The sequence below is a fragment of the Scleropages formosus genome, chromosome 24 (genome assembly GCF_900964775.1).
Source record: "Scleropages formosus chromosome 24, fSclFor1.1, whole genome shotgun sequence".
Lineage (NCBI taxonomy): Eukaryota > Metazoa > Chordata > Actinopteri > Osteoglossiformes > Osteoglossidae > Scleropages > Scleropages formosus.
The window spans coordinates 9,457,341-9,479,343 of record NC_041829.1 but is presented as its reverse complement, the minus strand read 5'-3'; the positions used below and the strand labels follow the sequence as shown (position 1 = coordinate 9,479,343).

Sequence of the window (22,003 nt, the reverse complement as noted above, 5' to 3'; positions counted from 1 at the left end):
CCACGGAGTGTGTGTGTGTGTCTACATGCCCACTTCTGCAAAGGTAATCTTCATACAAATCACACACTAACCCCTCTGTCTCGGAGGAGTGTGTTCAGCGGACCGGGGGGGGCACTCTATATATGCACGTGCCGAACAAGAACGTCCTCCCCGGTCTCACTGGTAACGCGAAACCGGTTCTTTCTCGTGGCGCGTGCGCGCGCCTCCACCGCAGCGTCAGCTCCGAGTGTGTCTTCAACGCCACTGTGTCATTATTCAGCCCCACAAACCCGCAGAATGAGGCGGTTCTTACCCTCCAAATTAAATTATGTCATTTCGAATAAGCGGAGATGACAGACCGCGCGGTGGCACGTGCACCCTTGAGGTTTCGCGCTCGTCCTTGTCGGGATCCGCGCCCCCCTCTTCGCTCTACAACGTGTGCGTGTGTGTGTGAAAGAGAGAGAGAGAGAGAGAGAGAGAGCGCGTACCTGAGTGTGCGATCATCTCCGTGCTCCAGAGCTCAGTGTCTTTACCCTCTTCTGTCAGTCGCGCGCAAGCGGGACAGTGGCGGCTTTGCGCGCCAAAATTCAACGGCATATTGAACGCAGAGAAAAACGCGGGATATATTTTTTACGTAAAGGTTTTAATATTGCATTGTGTACTGAAGAGAATCAGCCGCCCCCTTCATCCGGAAGAGAGATGCGCCCGAGAAGAAGAAGGAGCGCGTGACACCGTCCCGAGAGCGAGCGGAGGGAAGAGGCTCCCCGGCGCGCGGACACCCTGCGGTAGAATGTAGCGGGAATCTCCTCGAGCCGGCGCGTGGACGTAAGTTCTGCCTTCCCCCCAGCACGGAACGTGAGCAGTCGCGTGTCTTTACTACTCGTATTTTCTCTGCAGTAAATATACCGTGGTATGTATGTTCGCGAAGATGGTGTGTTTTACTGGATACTAGTGTCATGTTTGCGTTGGACTTACAAAGAAGGTGTGCGCGCACGCGTTATTGTGTGACTTGTTAGAAGAAGGTGCCGTGTAGCGGGCTGTGCGTGTCAGGTGAGCGCGCCACGGACTAACAAACAGCCTCCACTTGTAAACAGGGAAGCCTCCTGGTCCCGGGGACGAGGACTGACGGCAGCGCGTGGCTCCGGCACAGGTCGGGTGCAGGTTCGGCTCGGCGCGGCGCAGCGCGGTCTCGCGGCTGGAGCGGCTCGCGGAGCGCCGGTAAACTGGCGGGAAACGGAGGAGACGGGCGCGAAACGACGAAGAGGAACCAGGAAACAGAGATAATGAGGTGGGAACCGAAGGGAATCCGAGGAGAACGAAAAGGCGAAGCAGACGGAAACATGCCGTGAGGCGGGAATCCAAGGGGGAGGCAGAGGGACAGCAGCAGGCGGTTCCCGGTCCCCTGCACTGCACGTACGGTATTGTACCTTGTGGTGCTGCGGTGCAGTGTGACCGGGGCTCTTGGCGGGACAGCTTGCAGGAAATTTCCACAGATCTATTGAACATGAGTTCCCAGTCACTGCTCTTACCCCCACGCTCGAGGCATACGCCTTGAACACGACTGCCGCTCTCCAGAGGGGCGCTCGCTCGTCCGGGCGCAAGGAGACGCTGCGAACTCGCTGCTGTGTGTTTGAATGGAGCGCGCGGCTCGCGCTGTTTTCCCCCTCGCGCTCCCCCCGGGACTCCCCGTCGCCGGGGCTCCGCGAGCTGCGCGAGTCGGAAAACATCTTCCTCCCCTTTTGATAGCACGACGGAGGAAGCAGCTGCTCGTGGTTTGTGCGTGGAAAAAATCTCGTAAAACAAGAAGAAACATTTTTTGCCATGTAACTACACACACTGGCTGAAGCCGCTTGTCCCGAGCGGGGTCGCGGCGAGCCGGAGCCTAGCCCGGCGGCGTGGGGCACGGGGCGCGCACCCAGGACGGGACGCCAGTCCGCTGCAGGGCACCCCAAGCAGGGCTCGAACCCCAGACCCGCCAGGGAGCAGGACCAGGCCAGGTCCGCTGCACCACCGCCCCCATGTAACGGTAAGACATCTATTATTTTTGCTATAATAAAGAAATCCCTGATAGTCAGTGGTGTTTTCCATTACATTATTACCATATTTATACAGTGAAAACTGAGGACAGGGATGACACAATACTACTACTACTGCTACTACTAATAATAATAATGTTTTTCCAGTCCAAATCATTTGGTTTTTGCTTGGATCCGAGTTCATCAATAAGCAGTTGAAATATTTGACTGAAAGGAACGATGATAATAATATACTTTTTATGATATTTCTTTAAATGATAATTATCTGTTGAGTTCTCTGAAATCTGCCCTCTCCTGTAGCCAAACACAGAGCTTAAAATGAAAAAGCTTTAACACTGTGACACCTGGATAAGCATAAAAGATGCAGAGCACCTGTGGTCCTGTGAAATTGGCAATCAGAGGTGGGGGAGGGGTGGCTCCGGGGAGGCTGGGAAACAGAGCGAGAGAGTGGATGCTGACTGGCCCGAGGCGACGGATGCGAGATGGAAAAGTGCACGGCAGAACGTCTGGGAGGGATTTCGGGTCCGGTGATAAAAGGCGGGTGGGGGGGTGGCCCCTTGTAAGAATTGAATCCCGAGGACGAGACCTGGTGCCGTCCCGTGCTGCCATTAGGAGAGTGGGAATACATAGCTGAAGGCGGCCTCTTGACCGGCACAGACACCTTCATTACAGCCGCAGCCCTTAGGCCAGGATCGCCATGTGGCGGATGAACCGGATTAATTGTGCAGTAATTGCTTCCTTCTGTAGATGTGTGACTTCATTATTACGGCTAAGTACTTCCCAATTCTGCCTCCTTAGTATCGCTCTCTCGCTCTCCCACTCTCCCTCTTACGCTTCCTCTCTCCGGTGGATTTGCATGCTGGCTTCTCAAGTGCCGCGCATGTTTCTGCCAAAGAGCTTTCTTGAATTATTAAAGTCCAGGCACAAGTGCGCAGCTTGGACACAAAGCAGCTTTCGGCCGACTGGGCTATCCCGTTCAAGGACACCCTGGTTTTCAGGCCGGAATAAATTGCTCGGAGGCAGTTTCCTGTGCCTAGCTTCAGCACTGTCTCTTTTGCCCCCCTGTCTAGTCCATTTGGTTTTCTCACATCTCTCATCTCCTGATCATGGTATTTTTTGCCCTTTATCTCACTATTCCATCACTGTGGTCCTTCCATTAGCCCCCACCTCTTGTGTCTTTCATGGAGCCCAAGGTTTTTGTTGATGCTGCATTCCCTCATTGATTCCTCCAAAGAATCCAGAAAATAAGGTAACTGGTGTACAGAGGGCATAAAGACTAGATTGGCTGTCGATAGCCCAGTTTTCCTGCTAGAAAAGATGTTTGGGTAGTTGTTTTGGACTTTATCCATCCTGACTTCTTGTCCAGTGCTGGGTCATGCTGGTCCAGAGCTTAACTCAGAAGCATAGAATGTGAGGCAGGGAACACCCTGGATGAGATGGCAATCGATTACAAAACAATTTAGAGTCACCAGTTCATCTGAAACAGATCTCTTTGGACTGTGGGAGGTAACCAGAGTACCTGGAGGAGACCCACAACCCAGGAGCTGGGCTTTCACACCCATCTTCAGAGATCTAGAAGTGAAACATGAAGATTTCTGGATGAGAATGTGCCTACTGGCAAAGACTGGTGTTAAAACGTTACATGCTACAAGACGTGGCACTGACCTGCCTGAAGAAAATCAAAAGACTTGATTCAGGACTGGATTTGAGCGAATGTGTTTTGATGAAGGGGAATGCTCATTTTCATCAGTGTAAAACAGGTCTGAACTGCACCGCTGGACGTTTTCGCATTTCATCGCCCTACGGGCAATTTAGAATCACCACCTCTCCTCTCTTTGGTCCATGCAGGAAGACTGGAACTAGAAGAAGTTAACACGAACATGGGGAGAACTTCCAAATGCCACACAGACTCAGCCAGATTTGAACTCACAGCCCAGGAGCTGCACCACCTCTTCATCGCGTCCTTCTGCTTTTATTCGATACTTGAAGAGAGTTAAACCGTATGCTCATGTCTGTCAAGTTATGTGGTAGGATTTTGGCTCATTATGGACTCCCCAGTATCATCTTATCTCATCTATAACCTCTGTGCCTTTGCACACAAATAGCTGATTTCAGAGTAATTGCAAAAGTGATCAGCGCAGCTGCCCTTCAAATTTGTAAAAGAATGGAACGTGTCCTTTTGGACATTGGCATTTTCTGGCAGGACTCCTTGAGAGGAAAGTTTTGTACGCAAGAGCTGCAAGCAGCTGATGTTATATTTGCCATTCAGTGTGGTTATCACAGGGACTGTCGCTACTATTTACTCAGTTTGTAAACACTTGTCCAAGGTCACCTTCACAGTGTTACCCATTTGTGCAGTTGGGTAATTTTACTGTATTAATTCTGAATAAGTATCTTGATCAAAGTGACAGCAGTAATTGAACCCAAGATCTTTGATTGTAAGGGAGCAGCTCTAACCAGTACATGTCTTGCCACCTACATGCTAAGAATATCACATGGATTGTTTCCCTCTGCACACATCCTGTGTTTTCCATTGTGTTTGTCACCTCCCCCAAGAGGCAGTGTGGGTAATGAGCTGCCATGATGTCTGGTGAGATGTGAAAGGAGGGCACACTGTCCACCTTTCATCTGCAAGAGGTCTTAACCTCTGTCATGTGGTCAGTAACCGTTTTTGGCTCTCATCGATCATGGTGACAGAGCTGTGCCCAACTTGCTTTCCTTTGGAGTAAGGGTCAGGTGTCCATGAACCCATGAGCTTCAACCGCATTTACTGTATCTACCTGCTAGCCAACAGAAAGCTTGTCAGTCGAAGAACTGTTGTGTTGGATTCAGCCAGTTGAGGGAGTATTGCTCAATGGCATGGACTCGTGACCAAAAATTTGATATTCAGCGAGGCCCCGAATTCATACCCTTGCGAAGGCCACTCGGATAGCTTGTGTGAAACACTCTGCCGTAGGACCTGGTGAAGTATAATACCATGCTGTGTATGTCACTTTGATTAAAAATGCATGACGCGGACCTCTGCAGGGGGATGCGACTTTACGCACCGGGACTGATCCCAGTTTTCTTGTGGCACCGTACTGCAGTGTTCCAGGCTCATTCTGGCTGCAGGAGTGTCACTCGGACCGTGCAGCGGAACGATGGGCGTGGGAGTCCTTGCCGCAGGCAGCAGCCCCCTGGGGGCGCTCACAGCACAATGCGGGAAAGGGGGCAGTCTGCAGAACATGGCTGGAAGAAGGAAAAAAGGAACAAAAAGCCCCTTTAACGGCTTGGAATTAGATCTGGTGTGTGTGTGTGTGTGTGTGTGTGTGTGTGTGTGTGTGTGTGTGCGAGAGAGAGAGAGAGAGAGAGAGAGAGACAGAGCCCGTCCACCCCCACCGATCTGGACCCAGCACTGTTCAAAGTGCATGACTGCAGACGCTGATTTTTGAGACGCCTCCTTCTGTCGCAACAAGTCCTTTAATAATTCCCGATGTGTTCTGCTGTGCTGTGATGCAAAGCGGTGGTGCCGGTGCCATTCGGTTTCATCTTGGTGCAGATCCTGTTACGTTCCATAGCGGCGTCCCGATGCGATTGCGCCGCAGTCTTTTCCTTTGCTGCGCTGTCTTATCTCGCCGTGTTGCGTTCTGCCTTTTTGTATTCCTTCAGTACTTTGCTGCATCGTGCTGCTGTAACGTGATTTATTAGCGCTCCGCCGAGATGAAGGGAGCGAGGGGTGCAGGGAGGTGATGAATGAGTGGGAGGAACGGAGGCATAAAGGCCCCCGATGGCTGGAGGGGAGCCTTGTTCTCCCCTGTTCCCTTCCTCCCTTTATCTCTCTTCATCTTCCTGTAGCCTTCCAGCATCTTTCACACAGCAGGGGCAGCAGGTGGGGTTTGTCCAAACACGGACCCAGTTCGTATACCCCCAAGCATGGTACCTCATCTGAATTGCTCCGCTGGAAAGCCGAGCTGCTAAGGTGGGGAGCGGTGAAAGTCGTTGTTGGATGAAGTCATCTTCAATACAGCAACGTAATAAACATTATGACGGTGCAGGAGCAACGTCTCCATCTTTCTTCATTTTACCCTTGAACTCGCACACCTCTGTCCAACCCCTTTTGATTTACATTAATTTATTTAGTGGACACTTTCAAAGCAACTTACAATGGTTTACCCAGTTATACAGCTGGGAAGTTTATAGTGTATCGTGTAGGGTTAGCATTAGTTTTAGGGTTACAGTTAGGGTTGAAATGAGGGTTTGATGAATGACAGTAGTGCAGATCTGAGCAATAAATTCTTGGCTTTTATTGATGTCTGAGTGTTTGGATGTTTTGAATGCGATTTTTTTTGACACATTATATACCAGTTCGTTGAGGATATTTTATTTTTGTATGTGGTGGTAAAAACAGTATACAAGGTCCTTTAATTCAGCAGTTAAAAAGTCTGGATAATGATTCATTGATCCCTGCTTGAAGCAGCAGAGTAAAACTAGGAAATACACTAAACACAACCTATTAAGAGCGGAGAATAGACACTTATGAAGTCAGCAGTCATTCGGTAATCAGTTTTAAGAGGTCATCGGCAGGCTATGGTGAGACAGGGAGGGGTTTGTAGCAAAGTGACTGGGGTGAAGCAAGTTTCTCGAGAATACGAAACAGAACAGACCACCTTTTAGTGCCATGTTGGATTTCTCATACACTTTCCTCACCTGCTGTCTGTTGCGTTTCATGACCATAACTTGTGGTACATGTTAAGCACATTTCCGTTCTTTTCTTTTACATCAGGAAGGCATTTTCTGTCCCTGAAAGCAACAACAAGCCTCCTGTTCTCTGCACAGACCAGGGGAAGTACCTGTAGAGGTTGGGGTTGGCAGTGAATAGCTTGTCAGACTGCAGTGGATGGAGAAAAGGAACAGGTTGGGAGAAGCTCTCCTTGAGGGAGGTGGAAGTTCAGTAAAATCGACCTAAGGCTTGGCACAAGAGTAAGGCCACAGGGGTGCTCTATTTCAAAGCCATTTCGTGAAGCTTGATGGACCACCAGAAAGCCACAGGGGCTGAGTGGGGTCAAGACTGTTCTTCTTGGCCTGTTATCAGCAGAACTGTGGCCATATGACTGCTCAGGTGCACCAGGGAGCGCTGCAGTAGGAGACAATCCAGTGTTCAGGGCTCTCAAAGATGAGGTATGTTGTTGCCATGATGACAACCCTCTAGTCAAGGATGCGCCTAACACCTGCCCTAAACTACAACCCGAATGGTACCTTTGCCGTCCTAGCCAACAGGTCTATGGCCTTTCCTGATGAGGTGAGCTCTGAATGTGGAATTACAGGCTGGAGATTCCATCTGGAGGAGCAGCACTTTTTCACTGAGCAATTTATCTTTTCCCTTGAGCATTACTGCCTGGTTTTGGCCTTCTGGCCAGATACATACAAAATGACTTTGGAGGACCTGGTAATATCTGAAGTGGGATGGAGAAGCAGAGCAGGGGGATATTTTTTGTAGGGGTATTACTGAGGGGAGAGAACTGGTCCACGTGCGAAGTCGTAGCAAAGAAGTGACTTGATTGTACCATTTCAGCAAACGAGCATTCTCTCTTGGGCACGGCCGATTTCTTCCGATTTATTTAACTTGGCTCCATGCACTCTTCTCTTTTCTTTCTTTTCGCTGTTGTAATTAATGTAAGCCTGCTATTTTAATTGCCATATGCTGTTTGGCTGCGTTTTGTTCACCCTTGTGCTGCACGAACTTTACTTTGCCACGGTGGGGTAGCAAGTTGAATTGTTTTGAATTAAGAGGAGCATGCGCTTAACGTGTCACCCTTTGCCAGCAATTAAGTTGTTTTCCAGTTTTAACAGAGCGTAATTGTGGTTGTGGTGCAGCGGAAAGCCCTGTGGACTGCGAGGGTCACGGAGTGGAGTGTGCGCAGGAATGGAGGGAGACTTTGTTTTGTTTTCAAGACGGAGCAGCAAGAAACTTGACAGCCTCGAGATCTGCCTGTCGTGTAAACAACACATTGTTGAAACTGGAAAAAAACGGACAGCCACTGCATAAATTGATAATATATTTGTCTCGCTTTGGGAAATAGCTCTCTTGCTCATATCAGCAAAGTCCCTGCAGAGTTTTGATGACATGAGCTGAGTTGCGAGAAAAAGATGGAGAGAGAAATGGGCAGGTGGGGTGGAGGCACAGGCTCCTGCGGTCATTTAGCGCCGCTTTCCCCAGCTGGCCTGTTGCCACGTCTGCAGCCAAAGTCGCTGCTTGTGCCCGTGGCTCTGAATGGCTATGATGCGAGATTAGGGCTCTGACTGATGTGCTCTGCTCCGCTCTGCGTGGACATTAGCAGCCGCTAGCCAAATCACTCGCTACTCTCCATTGATTTGGTCTGTTGCATTCACTCACCCTCTTTCATTCTCTTGCTCTCCTGAATTCTGCTTCTTTCCCTTTGTCCACATTCATCGTTTTCACTTTTCTTTCTCTCTCCCTCTGCATTTCCATCTTTTCTTCTCCAACTGCCCTCTCTGTGTTTTTTTCATCTTGTGCCTTACTTTTTTTTTCCTTTCTAGGCAGCCATCCAATGCGTCAGTTACTTTTCCTGCTTAAACAAATGATCAAAAACCATGTAAAACAGCAGCAGTGTAATAACATCAGTGGAAGTGACAGTGGTGCAGCAGGCCCAGCAATAGTGAGGGAAACCCAACTGGCTGTCATTGATCTGCAGTTTTTCCTCCAGCAAAATTTTCCTCCCACACTGTGTGAGAGTCGCAGGCAGACGCTGCTGCTCCTTCGTCCACCGGCGTGCCCTGTTTACGCAAAGACAGGCCAACTGGCTAAAGATCTGTGCAGTTCCACTGAAACTTGGGACGCCTCTTCAGTGCAGCATAACCGGAGGCTTCCAGGCTGAGAAACAGAAAATCACACACATGCATGCACACACACACGGTACCAAGCAGGGTTGCGGCAAACCGGAGCCTAACCTGGCAACACAGGGCGCAAGACTGGAGGGGGAGGGGACACCCAGGACGGGACGCCAGTCTGTTGCAAGGCACCCCAAGCAGGGCTCGAACCCCAGACCTGCCAGAGAGTGGGACCCAGCCAAGTCCATCGTGCCACCGTGTCCCCCAATAGAAAATTAACAATTGACAAAAACAGAAATTCTCATAAATGCATCTGTTTGCCAACAACAACTGCTTGTTCATTGCAGGGTTCGGGTGATCCGGAGCCTATCCCAGAAGCACAAGGTTGTGAGGCAGGGTTCACCCTGGACAGTATGAAAGGCATCACAAGGCAGTCACACTAAGGGGAACTTAGAGTTCACAGTTCAGCTGAAGCAAATATCTTTGGACTGTGGGAGGAAACTGGAGCACCTGGAGGAAACTCACCTGAACATAGAATATGTAAGTTCCATACAGAGTCGAGCTAGATTCGAACCACACAGTTGAAAAACACATAACCCGTGTCAACACCATCCCACCTTCATGAACTGGACGGACATATTGCCAAAGTGCATACAGCGCACAGTTTTTTCCACATTTTTACACTTGGAGCTGAACTGAAACTATTAAGGGAAGGTATGCTTTTCAAGGGTACAACACCAGGACTTGAACTCACAGTGTTCAAGGTTACAGATGCAGAGTCCTAATTGCTAGGCAGGGAGTTGTTGCTCTGGAGCAGTGAGAAACAAGGGCCCCTGCTCATGTGCTCCATCAGGACCCGAGTCATCCTATCTCATCCCCTGTTTCTCTGAGAATGGTGCTGCTTTACTTCAGTAAATGAGGAAATGGGATCATATGTCTTGCTTGGAATCAGGAATTGCCTCTCTGTCCTGACTTCACCGAGCTCTGAGTCTTTTTAACCCATCTCAGTTTCACGTCAATTTAATTCCGTATGCTTAATTGGCATGACCAATGAGCGCGTTTATCTTGCTAAACTGTCCTCTTGGTAAACCACCAGGATGATGACCTCATATTTAAACCATACTGTAGAGATACATATCACAGAATATATCCCTCCAGGGATGTGGTCATCTGGAACCCATAAGTGAGAGGCAGGGTGCACCCTGAACAGGATGCAGATCAACTGAAGGTCAATCGGGGCAAATTAGTCACCTGTTCAACTCAACAACGTGTTGTTGGACTGTGGGAGGGAAACGACAGAAAACACATCCCCACAAATGGCACTCAACTGCATACATGCAGTCAGTGCACCATTTAAAACGTACAAACTAGATGTTGTAGGCAGCGCTCCCTGTTGACCCACTGGGCTGCCTAAAAATTATATAGTCGTTGTTCTGCAGAAAACTGAAGAAAAAGTTGTGAGCAGTGGACATCTGGGGCCCATGGTTTCCTTGGACGTGTGGCTATTATGCATTACTCAAAATTTGTCCTCATCTAGATGTGGTGCAGCTGCCTTGACCTTGGTCCCTTGGCTTATGACCTTGTGGTCCATGTTGAGTGTTGACTGCTGACCCTGTGTTCACATTGCACCGTGGTAAACACTGGATAGTGACTGTGTTACGTCTGATGACTCTGTAGTCCATGCTGAATGCTCAACAATAACTAGGCATCATGGTACACACTGGACAGTGACTGAGTCATGCTGACTTCTGACTAAATTGATGAGGCATGTAGCAACTCTTGCTATATGCTATGCTTGATGCGGTGGGGTGACTGTTCCTTTGCAGGACCTCAGATCTGTGCACAGACTAAAGGATGTCATGAAAGGCACAACGGAAAAGCTTCTTTCCTGTTCCTGGTAGCGAGACACAACTAGAAGCAAAACTCACAGCAATTAGCTGCAGTCACCCAACTCCCTGGTTGGCCAACGATGGAGTTAATTAGGAGCAACTAGAAAGGCCGGTGGCACCATGGTTTCACAGCGAGACAGGCAGCAACATGCACCTTCGCCGTTTCCACAGACTGTTGACATTGAGAACAGAGCCAAGGTTGAGATACAAGTGTCATGGGCAGGGTGAACATGGTTGAGGTGACCATTGCCCTTGTTCTGAATGGCTGGTCCTCAGCTTGCCATTAATTCAAGATTTATTTATTTGTCACGTACATAGTTATACACACATACAACCTGTAGTGAAATGTTAATATATATATACCCATCCCTCAGATATCAAGTTATTTGTTCTATGAAATCACCGTTTGGCAAATTTCCGTTGTGAGTGGGTTGAATTACCGTTATTTATTATGAAAAATTTGTGTTTCCCAGGTGAAAAATGTTTTGTCCTATCTTTTTTATTTCATAGAAGTTTTTTATGCATAACAGCAACACCACCATACTTTATTTTTATATCTTGCGCATTAATGTTATGTTTGCAATCATTCATTTTCAATAATCTCCCATCCAAAGCAGGGTCACGGTTGTCTGGAGCCCATTCTGGAAGCTCACATTATGAGGCTAGTGAAGGGCACACCACAGGGTAGTCACACACTAGTGACAGTTACAATTTTTAAATCTTATTTCCACCTTATTGTGTTTTGAAAGAAAGGCGGTGCGGTGGGTTGGACCACAGTCCTGTTCTCCAGTGGGTCTGGGGTTTGAGTCCCACTTGGGGTGCCTTGCGACGGACTGGCGTCCCAAGTGGGTGTGTCCCCTCCCCCTTCGGCCTTACGCCCTTTGTTGCCGGGTAGGCTCCGGTTCCCCATGACCCCGTATGGGACAAGCGGTTCTGAAAATGTGTGTGTGTGTGTGTGTGTGTGTGTGTGTGTGGGGTGCCTTGTGACGGACTGGCGTCCCGTCCTGGGTGTGTCCCCTCCCCCTTCGGCCTTACGCCCTTTGTTGCCGGGTAGGCTCCGGTTCCCCATGACCCCGTATGGGACAAGCGGTTCTGAAAATGTGTGTGTGTGTGTGTGTGTGTGTGTGTGTGTGTGTGGGGTGCCTTGTGACGGACTGGCGTCCCGTCCTGGGTGTGTCCCCTCCCCCTCTGGCCTTACGCCCTGTGTTACCGGGTAGGCTCCGGTTCCCCGTGACCCAGTATGGGACAAGCAGTTTGGAGTGTGTGTGTGTGTGTGTTTTGAAGAAAGCTTCAAAAACTTCAAAAAGTGCTTCATTGGTGAGTGCTCAGTTTTTTTTCTTTTTGAATTAAAAACACTGCAACTGGAAGACTCTTTTTTTTTTTTGGGCAGCTTTTGTGGAGCATTACATATTTTAAATGCTTGCTTTTATTCATTTGAAACTGAGTTTTTACCTGCAGGATGCTGTTTTGCAGCCTGGTGTTTGTGAACTGAGGAACAACACTGCAGACAAACTCATGAGATGAAACAGAGAAAAGCACAGAAAGAAAGTCTCTCACTCGGTTTTAGAGACCGTACTTCTGATGTTTTGATTCGGTTTTTCCCAGCAGGGGGGTGCGGTGGAGCAGTGGTGCAGTGGGTTGAACCAGGTCCTGCTCTCCAGGGGGTCTGGGGTTTGAGTCCCGCTTGGGGTGCCTTGCGGTGGACTGACGTCCTGTCCCGGGTCTGTCCCCTCCCTCTCCAGCCTTATGCCCTGTGTTGTCAGGTTAGGCTCCGGCTCCCTGCAACCCCATACGGGACAAGTGGTTCAGACAATGTGTGTATTTTTCCAGCTGAATTTATACCGGTTTGTCCAATAACAATAATCTGTACAGCAGCTACGCTACCCAGAGACTGACTTGTTTTCTGTAAAAGCTACTGGTTGAGAATATGGTACAGGCAAATGCTTTTTTTATTAATAATATTTGGCCCTTTTTTATGATGTGATTCTTATTGAACTGTTTGGTACCTGTTCATGGGGAAGCCTGAAAGCTGTTCAGCAGCTGTGCTGCACTGGGACTGAGCTGTATCTAGTATAAACTTGCCATTGACCGCAAAAACATGAGCGCAAAGGGAACTGGCGGCCTTTAATCAACACCTTTTTCCACCTGCTGCAGGTCCAGCTGAATCGCACGTATTTCCTGTTCAAAACAGGTAAATATAAATTTTCATGATTTGTTGTAGCAGTTTTCCGTTGTTCGGAATCCCGTTATATGAGGGCAGTGTGTGGTAGGGAAAAAAGGAAAGCACGATGTGACTGTGGTGGCTATGACATATGGCTGTGATTCATTTGTCATTCAGAGAATGTGCCAGAAGTGGATTGAAGGTCACATTGGATTAGCGGACCACACTTTCCGCCCCCTCCGCTCCTTTAGTCTTCGAGCACAATTATCACAAATCATCCCGTGGTGCTGCGTCAGCTTTTTTTTATCACAGTGAAAATTCCGCTCAGCTCACACCACCAACCATCGTGTTACAAGCGGCCCAAAACACGCGCTGTTTTTCTCCCGATTGTACCGGAGATGAGGAGCAGGACACGGCCCTCCCCGTGCACGTGTGCGTGCGTTTGTGAGGAGGGTCACCTTGCTTGAAGTTTCCCATTCTATTGCCTGCTTGACAAATGGATTCCCTAACACGAGGCCCTTACGTTTCCAGTGACACGGCTGACAATGAGCCGACAGCACACTGACTGTGAGTTGTGTTTGTCACTCATTCTCACAGAGCGCCGCTCGCTGCTTGCTACTCGCGCAGATACGCAGCCGTGCTGGGACTCCTGGGCCCCGATGAGGAGCAGTGGCTTCCTGGCCATTGTACTGTGACATTGCTTTGTGAATAGCATGAGCTCATTTCGTTCTTATGCGGAATGACATTAGTTTTTACCACGGTGACATGTAAAGCTTGTGACTTTATGTATTTATGCATGTATTGAAGCAGCCTTCTGAAAGGTACGACATCAGTCTCCGTTTTGCGACGCTTCATCTGGAAGCAGAGCTCCTTATCCACATACTTCAGATCCTTAACCACTTCCCTGGCTGTAAAAGTCAGAGCCTTAGGAGCCACCTCTAAAAGTGGTTCCAAAACCACGCAGGTGGTCCTCCCAAGAGAAGGCATCAATGCTCACTTCCACTCCGAGGCCACTGAGCCTTACATGTGGTTTGGGGAGGTGAGGTTTCTGTGGCGACAGCACACAGCTCCCGGAGAGGACCCCTTAGAGGGAGAGGCACAGGAAGCAAGGGAGTGAGGAGGAAACTTGTGAGGAGGCCCTCGGGCAGGGGATGGTGGGGTGACAGTGTCTCTGTTCTGCACCCTGACCTCTGGGGGGCGCTATACATGGCTGTCTCAACTCTGCCAGAGCCTTACACCCAGTTCCCAAAGCAATGGGCTATCGGGCAAAGTGACTACACCACACTTCAAGAAACGCTCGTCGGTCTCCTTCTCCTGTGTGGCTCTGCCCTCCTTCTCCCCCGCATCACCCCCTCGGGCAATGCCGTACGCCCATCAGGCAGTCAGCTCACGACCGCGGCCAGCTGGAAATCTCCCTGTGATGAGCCGAGCATTGGACTGCAGCATCTGCACCCGCTCTCCCCCACGCACACGCCCACCACTCTCACTCTTGCTCTCCGTCTTGCTCTCTCTCTTCCCCTCACACACGCTGGGTTTAGACTTGGGATTGCAGTGGAAACACTAACGCCCCGGTGCAGGAAGCCCGCAAAGTTTCATAGTTCACCAATCTGAATGTAAATGACCCTCCATCTCCATTGCGGTACTGTGCTCTCCTGTTCAACTCCCTCCACCCCCTTTTTCTTTCTCTCTCTCTCTCTCTCTCTCTCTCTCTCCCTCCCTCTCTCCAGCATATTGACAAATCCATCTCTCTCAGTTTGATCTCCTCCCCATCTTTCACAGTGCTCCACTGTGCCCCCTCCCCAGCCGCCTTGCTCAGCTTTGCTTTGCTCCGCTGCTGTTGTATGACAACAAGAGTGAGGGATAGTATTGCCACCGCCGCCACCAATGTGGCGCGAAATGAGGAGTGGGGATTTGTCTGGGCCCGGTTGCAGGTCGAGCTGCTCTTAGATACGGCAATGCTGTGAAGACAATCAGCGGCTGCACCTTATCGAGGGGGTTGCACGATAATCTGAACTGCGGCTTGGTTGCCATGGCAACTAAAAACTGAGAAACAGGGTTAATCTTTTGCCAAAATGTTTTATTTTTTTTTCCTCCACTATGTACAGCACCCTGCGGGAGAGTAAAAATTAAGGTGATGTAAAAATCAATGCTGTTGTCTCTGTGTTTTTGTTCCTCTGATGTAAGAGCTCCCAGTCCCCTGCAACACAAGAGAAAGCAACTTTTTTTATCTGGATTGGAAATATAGAGATTATAAATTAAGCTTCTAGGCTGTGCATTCAGAGGTGGGTTGGAATCTGGTGTGGTCTGTCTGCATGTTTTTCACTGTGGTTTCTTCCAGGTGCTCTGGTTTCCTCCCAGAGCCCAAACTGCTGCGCCACCTGCTGCTGGCCTGAGAAACAAGCCGTGAAGACATGCGCAGACTAAGGGACTTAGTCACGGACTGACCCGCACGCCAGCGATATTCATATCCGTCACAACTCCTGAACCCCTGAACATTGACTGGTCTGTGTTTCAACGCCGGGCTGCTTTCAGTTCTGCGCCCGTGCCCCCTTTGTGTTCTTACCTGGCACTGATGCGTGCAGCGAGGGCAGCCCACGTGTCAGTCGGTCTGATTGTATTCAAATTGCCGGTGCAACCTGGCCATGATTAAACCGGGCTAATTTTCCAGAGCTTATTGCCGCTCTTCCTTTGCCAAGGTCTGCTGAGCAATGTTCTCATTACGAGTTTATTTCTTTGCTGGTTCTGCTGTGTGGCCGTGGCCCCCGAACCCGAGTCGCTGCGGAAATTAAGATTGACAGTCAGCCGTGGATAATCTTGTGAGGCAGGCGGCTTGACGCCACCAGGACGGTGCCACGGCCTTGTGGTTCGGCAATGAAGGGTTCCGTTGAACCGTAGTTCATACTGACGACTTTGGATGTTTTGTGTGTGTGTGTGTGTGTGTGTGTGTGTGTGTGTGTGTGTGTGTGTGTGTGTGTGTGTGTGTGTGTCTTTTCTCTGCAGTGTTCCCAGCGCTCCGTAAGCACAGGATGCAGGAAATTTCAGATTTTGCAAGAGGAGGGTTATGTTGAGGGACAAAGAGGGGATGTCCAGGGACAGTGGCGGGCCAGGTCACTGCAGCACGGAGTGTGTTCTGCTCCCATTTTTCTTCCAAACCGATGTAGCAGAGGGTGTGTTTTGTTCTCGGCCTTCTTTCAGACCCACGTGTCACACAGCACGGAACGTTCCCTCAGATCAGGGCGGTACACAGTGTGATCTCTTCCCAGCCTTCTCACGCCCCTCTGCCTACGGCCTCGTCTTCCGACCCATTTGTCTTTGCGGCAAAGCATTTTCTCCTGTCACGCTCCGGTGCCCCGCAGCTATTCGGCACTCTGAACACCGCCGTCCTGAAAGCGTCAGCTGCCAGTTCAATTAGGAATTAGCAGGTGTTTGTCGATGAGGCACCTGAATGGCCCTGCTCAGTGGGAGGCGTCACTCCTTCTGGGCAACATTATCGACTTCATTTACTGTGGTCACTTATGCTACAAAGACCATCTTCTTCAAGGAAGGTTGGTTAAGAGGAGCTGGAAGAGATGTGAAGATTATGACACCTCGAGAATGTAACTACACAAGTTAGATCTTTAGTCTGGTCATACAGAGAAGAGCACTGATGTCTTCAGTGGTCAGGTTGCTGCAGCAGGTGGGTGAATGCAGAGGTTGAGGGTGTCTGGTCACTCAGTGGCCCCACTCACAAAGATGCCAAGTTGAAAGTCTGTAGGTCATCGGTTTTAAGCCCGATGTGGTGCAGTGAGCTCCCTGTGTCCCTCAGAGATGCGGAATCCCTCCCACATTGAAGAAGAGTCACACACCCATCTCTTTCAGGCCCATTTCTCTCATGATCTCCTGAAAGCTCCATAAATGAGTCCAACAGCATCTGCTATGATTATCTATGTATTTCAAATAATGCGCAAATGGATGTGAGAAAAGGTCATTAGGTCTATACCCAGGGGCTCTGTTTACTCAACCCTGCAGTGGTCTTGAGAAATACCTCTCCAAAGTAGCACGGGATGAGGGGCTCTCGGTCCTACTGAGGGACCACTGAGGGCGTTTGTGAGGACGAGTAGGTAACAGATGGTGTCAACACTGCCACCACTACCTTTAATAAACCACGAGGGACTCAGTCCTGGTGCCCTGAGAAAGAGAAATATGGTATAAAAGCAAAACACGAACAGGAAGGAGGAACTTCTGTTGCGCCCGTGACTGAGGACTTTAGCTTTGCAAATGGGTTAAAATGGTCTTTGATCATTTTGCATGTAATTATGTGATTGATAATACAGTAAATGATAGCAGTAGACTGCCCCCTCCCCGTCTCCATCAGATGGCGCTATATGCTGTGTCATGAGGAAGACGGTGGAGAGCTACTCCTATCTTGCATGCCTTGCCATTGCGGGGGGGGTCGCCATTTAATATTCCGGTCTCTTCTCGTTTGGGGCACTGGAGACTGGCAGAGTGGCTGAGTGGAGTGCCAGAAAACAGGCGATGCAAATCGATCGGCGTGGCAGTGCCCTACCGAGGCCGGTGCTGCCGAGGGATCGTCAGATTGCAGCGTGCCACTCCTTCCTTCTTATTCCTCCACCTGTCTTTGCCCGACCACACCTGTCCAACCACTTTCTGTCTCACCCCATCTCACTGGTCACTGCACGCACATCTCAGCCGCATCGCTTCTTGTTGCTTTCGTTCCCCCCACCTCTCCCCAGAACCATCCCATTGGCTGCGGTCTCCTGCTGGTCCTGGATATTCTTTTCTCTTCATCCACACGTCTCCATCTGCCTCTTCCCTTTCGTCCTTCCCTTGGACACCACTAACCGTCTTGCTGTCCCTCTTTTCCAGTCTCTTCCTGCAGGACGGTGTGCTGAGAGCTTCCTGCCATTGGCTGTGAGCCAGGGTGCGTGTGGACGGGCCATGGGGATGTGTTCAGCCTGAGGGGGCTTCATCGGGACATGGAGACGGACGGCTACGGCCAGCGCCCAGAGACCAGTGATGGGCTGGGGAGGGTGGCCGCAGGGGCAGGGCCGACGGGCTCGGGTGGGGCCGGCCTGGACACGGGGTGGTACCTGCCTTACCCCATCAGCTTCCAGGTGTCACTCACCAGTTTCCTCATGCTGGAGCTCGTGCTGGGCTTTAGCAGCAACCTGACCGTGCTGGTTCTGTACTGTTCCCAGTCCAACCTGGTCGACTCGGTCAGCAACATGGTGACGGTGAACCTGCACGTGCTGGACATCATCGTGTGCGTGCTGTGCCTGCCGCTCACCGTTGTGGTGCTACTTTTGCCCGTGGGCCGCAACCTGGCGTTGCTCTGTTGCTTCCACGAGGCGTGCGTCACATTTGCCAGCGTGGCCACGGCCATCAACGTGCTGCTCATCAGCGTTGACCGCTACGACATCTCGGTGCGCCCCGCCAGCCGGCTGCTGACCCCACGCCGCGCCGCCCTGCTGCTGGCCGCCGTGTGGACCGTTTCCCTTGGCGTCTTCTTCCTTCCCTTCCTGGAGGTGGAGCTCCTCTCGGCGCCAGCAGAGGGGGAGGAACAGGGGGGCAATGAGGGTGTGTTGGAGAGCCCTGCGCCTGTCGTGCCACCCTCTGCGTGGCGCAATCGGACGCTGCTGTGCGTGGGCGGACAGGGCTACCACACAGAGCTGGCCGGGTACTACCACCTCCTGCTGCAGGTGCCTGTCTTCTTCACCACAGTCGTGGTCATGCTGGCCACCTACTCCCGGATCCTGCGTGCCCTCAATATCCGCATCGGCTCCCACATGCGGAAAAGCCAGCGCGCCAAGGGTCCCGCCTGTAGGGGGCGACGACGCAAGAGCCGAGGTCCTGGAGGTGCCCAGAGGGCTGAGTCTTCTGGGCAGACGCGATGCCTCACCCAGCCGCCCCTCATCCCCTCGGCCACACCCACAGCAACGTCGCCTCCGCCCCTGTCTTCGGCACCACTGATAGGGGTTGACGGTGCCGCGGGCCCTGTCCCGGCCACCGTCGGGGTGCATGCCTCCGTGTCGGCCATCATCGCACTGCGACGAGCCGTGAGGAGGCATCGAGACAGGCGGGAAAGGCAGCGGCGCGTCTTCCGTATGTCGCTCATCATCATCTCCACCTTCCTGGGCTGCTGGGCACCCATCTCCGTGGTGAATGTGCTCATCCTGGGCCTGGGTCCGAGCGACCGGCTGGTGCGGCTGCGTCTCTGCTTCCTGGCCATGGCATACGGCACCACCATCTTCCACCCGCTGTTGTACGCCTTCACGCGGCAGAAGCTGCGGCGGGCCCTGCGTGCCAGGGTGAAGAAGCGCGTCGTGTCACTGCTGCAGGTTGACCCTGCCCCCAGTGGCACCGTCATCCACAACTCGTGGGTGGAGCCGCGCAAGGGACGCAAACAGAGGCAGGAGGGCAGTGACGCCACGGACCGTTGCCTCACAGATGCCGTGCGGGAGTGAGGTGTGCGTGCGCTTGCGAGTCTGTGTGTACATATCCGTGTGTGCGTGGGAACATCAGGTTAACACCGTACGGTACAAAACACTGTAAATCGGCAAATAAACCAAGAGTCATTTAAAGGTGCTTATAAGCTGTTACGGATTTATAGGAAGCTAATAAATTCTATTTTTTTTCGGTGCAGTTTTACAGACAGCTGGTGTTTTGTGTGTGTGTGTATGTGTGTATGTGTGTGTGTAGAATTCGAAGAGTGTACAGGTGTGCTAATTATGCTTTGCATACGTAATAATGTTGCCCCCCGCAGTGTGTCCTTGTTGTTTTTCAAAGAGAGGATACGTACTAATTACCATGGAAGTGACTGATTGGGACATATTTCAATATGCATTAAAGTGAATAATAATAATAATAATAATAATAATAATGTAGATAACACCTTTGTCCAAGGTGACTCATGTGCCCATGCACATGTTTTTGTAATTGATCACCGACACTCAGGAACACCAGACGCGAGATGTAAACACAGTGTGGAAGAGAGCTGAATTACGTAAGGCAGACCCACACTGATCTTTTCTTTACTGCCATCTAATGGCTCGGTGGGAAAACGCATCTTAAATGCGCTCCTTAACAAGAAGAAATTTTCGAGAATAGGTAAGTTAAGGAAACGCGATTTTAAATAAATATTCGTGTCTTTGAAAATTTTTGTTTCATAAGACAAGGAGCCAGTATATCTATGGATCCAAGCTGTCAAGCTGACGCTAAGGTAACCATACCATTGACACAGTAAACCACTGCAAAAAAGAGCCCTTGGGTATGGAATGGGCCACTTGAAGACACTTTTATATGCAGGCGCCAACAGCTTATCCTCACACTCATCATCAGATTACCGATGCCTTAATTCCACCGAGGTATTGTGGGCGATGTCCTGGGTTTGTGCTTTGTCAGTAACCCTGCTGCTCGACGTTCTGACGTCATGTTGTACCTGTCCGCAGGTCCCACCGTGGCTGTTCAGCTGCTCGCACCAACGTGGCTCTGAAACTCCTCCCCCTCGGGGACTCGACCACCCACAGAGCCGGTTAGGGGACAGCATGCCCTTCGGCCATCAAAGAAATGCCCTGAACCAGCAAGGACTGAGTGTGTGGGGAATACTTTGGGTGTGTTTACCAAACAGGGGTTTCTAAAGTCCAGGTACAAGCCACTGTGTCTGCAGACAGGGGGCGGAGCTTATCAGCTGGAGCAGTGTATTGAGGAGGTCCCCCATGTGGTTCACTTCATACTTCCTGGTCATCAGACAGTTATCATCAACTTTTTTCTAAACTAGGACCAAGAATAGATGCTCATTGGTGACCTGTGAGACAGAGACAGGATTTAAACAAAGACACACACACACCTCACAAAGGTCTACGTCAGAGTGGGCCATTTTGTATAAGCCATCAGTGTCGTATTACTTTTGCCCTCATCTCTGTCATGACACATCAGCTCATTACATCAGCACGTTTTCTTGTGGAGCAGCTGGACCCCCTCCAGCAGTTCCGGATTTAGCGACGGCCAGGAAAACGAAGCTGAGAGAAATAAAGCCTGAAGTCGTCCGTTCAGCTGGACTCGATGAAGAGGCGGTGTCTGTTCAACAGTGTAAGGTGTTGATTGTTGAAGGTGGAGATATCTTTCTCTGTTGGACCTGATAATGTGCATTTGTCACAGACAGGTGGCTGAACTCACCATTCCTTACCTTTGTCGTCGATCGCTCTGTGATCTCTCGTTGATCGCTGGTTGATCACTCACTGATTGCTCGTTGCTTCCACTAGTATCAGGTTTAACAGTCTTCGGCTTCCTTGTTCCCAGTTTGGTTTGCCAGAAGGATCCCCGTTGGGTGGCTAACAGGAGAGAAGTGCAAAGGCTTGACGTGATCCAGTGGGCGTGAAAGCGTCCAGGAGATGTCCCTACCACCCACCAGTACACGTGTACTATTACTAAACTGGCCAAGTGCTGCTGCTGAAGGCTCTGGAAGTTTTGATAGCTGTCTTGGGTAGCTCTGGATCAGTCGGAATTCATAGCATAAAAAAGTCACTAAGGACCATCTTTCCATGAAGCAGTCAGTCCCTCCAACCATCCATCCCTCGATCCTTAAATCCATCAATCCTTACATTCATCATGTGTACATCTATCCTTAATTCACTTAGTCCATCCATGTCCATCTGTCCATCTGTCCATCCATTTTCAGAACCCTCTAAGGGTCACAGTTGAGACCGAAGGCACTTGACCTTCTTCTGCTCTGAAACTTGAATGCACTGAAAGGAACTGTGGCTCTGCTTCATTCGAATGACCACCGTGGTAATTGTGTTCCCCATGTGCACCTGTAACACCACTGACCACTGGATTAGTTACTGTGTAAGACTAGTTATCTCTGTATATAGAATGACACACGGTCTGTAGCGCAATGAGGAGCTGAGCTCCTCTCCACTGTTCTTGAGAAGGAGGCCACAGAGGGGAGACCTCCTGCCCCCCCTTCCCCGCTTCTCACCCGTGACCTGCGGCGTCCCGCTGACCAATAGCGGGAGAGGGGTTCACACGTGCGGCTCGACGGCCAGATGGAAGAAGCGGGTTTGAGGGAGCGCGGGGCTGGGGCATCGCCTTTTCCCAGGAGGCCTTCCGTG

General features: G+C 50.6%; 1 protein-coding gene across 2 annotated transcripts; it reads left to right on the top strand.

Annotated features, from left to right (window-relative positions):
- Positions 1-473: 473 nt before the first annotated feature.
- Positions 474-20,415, top strand: LOC108936453 (G-protein coupled receptor 22-like). Of its 2 annotated transcripts, XM_018755814.2 has the most exons (4): positions 474-804; positions 1,074-1,267; positions 17,760-19,358; positions 20,342-20,415. In XM_018755814.2, the coding sequence occupies exon 3, from the start codon at positions 17,870-17,872 to the stop codon at positions 19,355-19,357; it is 1,488 nt and encodes a 495-aa protein (XP_018611330.2). In that variant the 5' UTR covers positions 474-804; positions 1,074-1,267; positions 17,760-17,869; the 3' UTR covers position 19,358; positions 20,342-20,415. The 2 variants fall into 2 exon arrangements, with proteins under 2 accessions (XP_018611330.2, XP_029104683.1); XM_029248850.1 differs by lacking the exons at positions 474-804; positions 1,074-1,267 and adding an exon at positions 15,339-15,395.
- Positions 20,416-22,003: the final 1,588 nt, after the last annotated feature.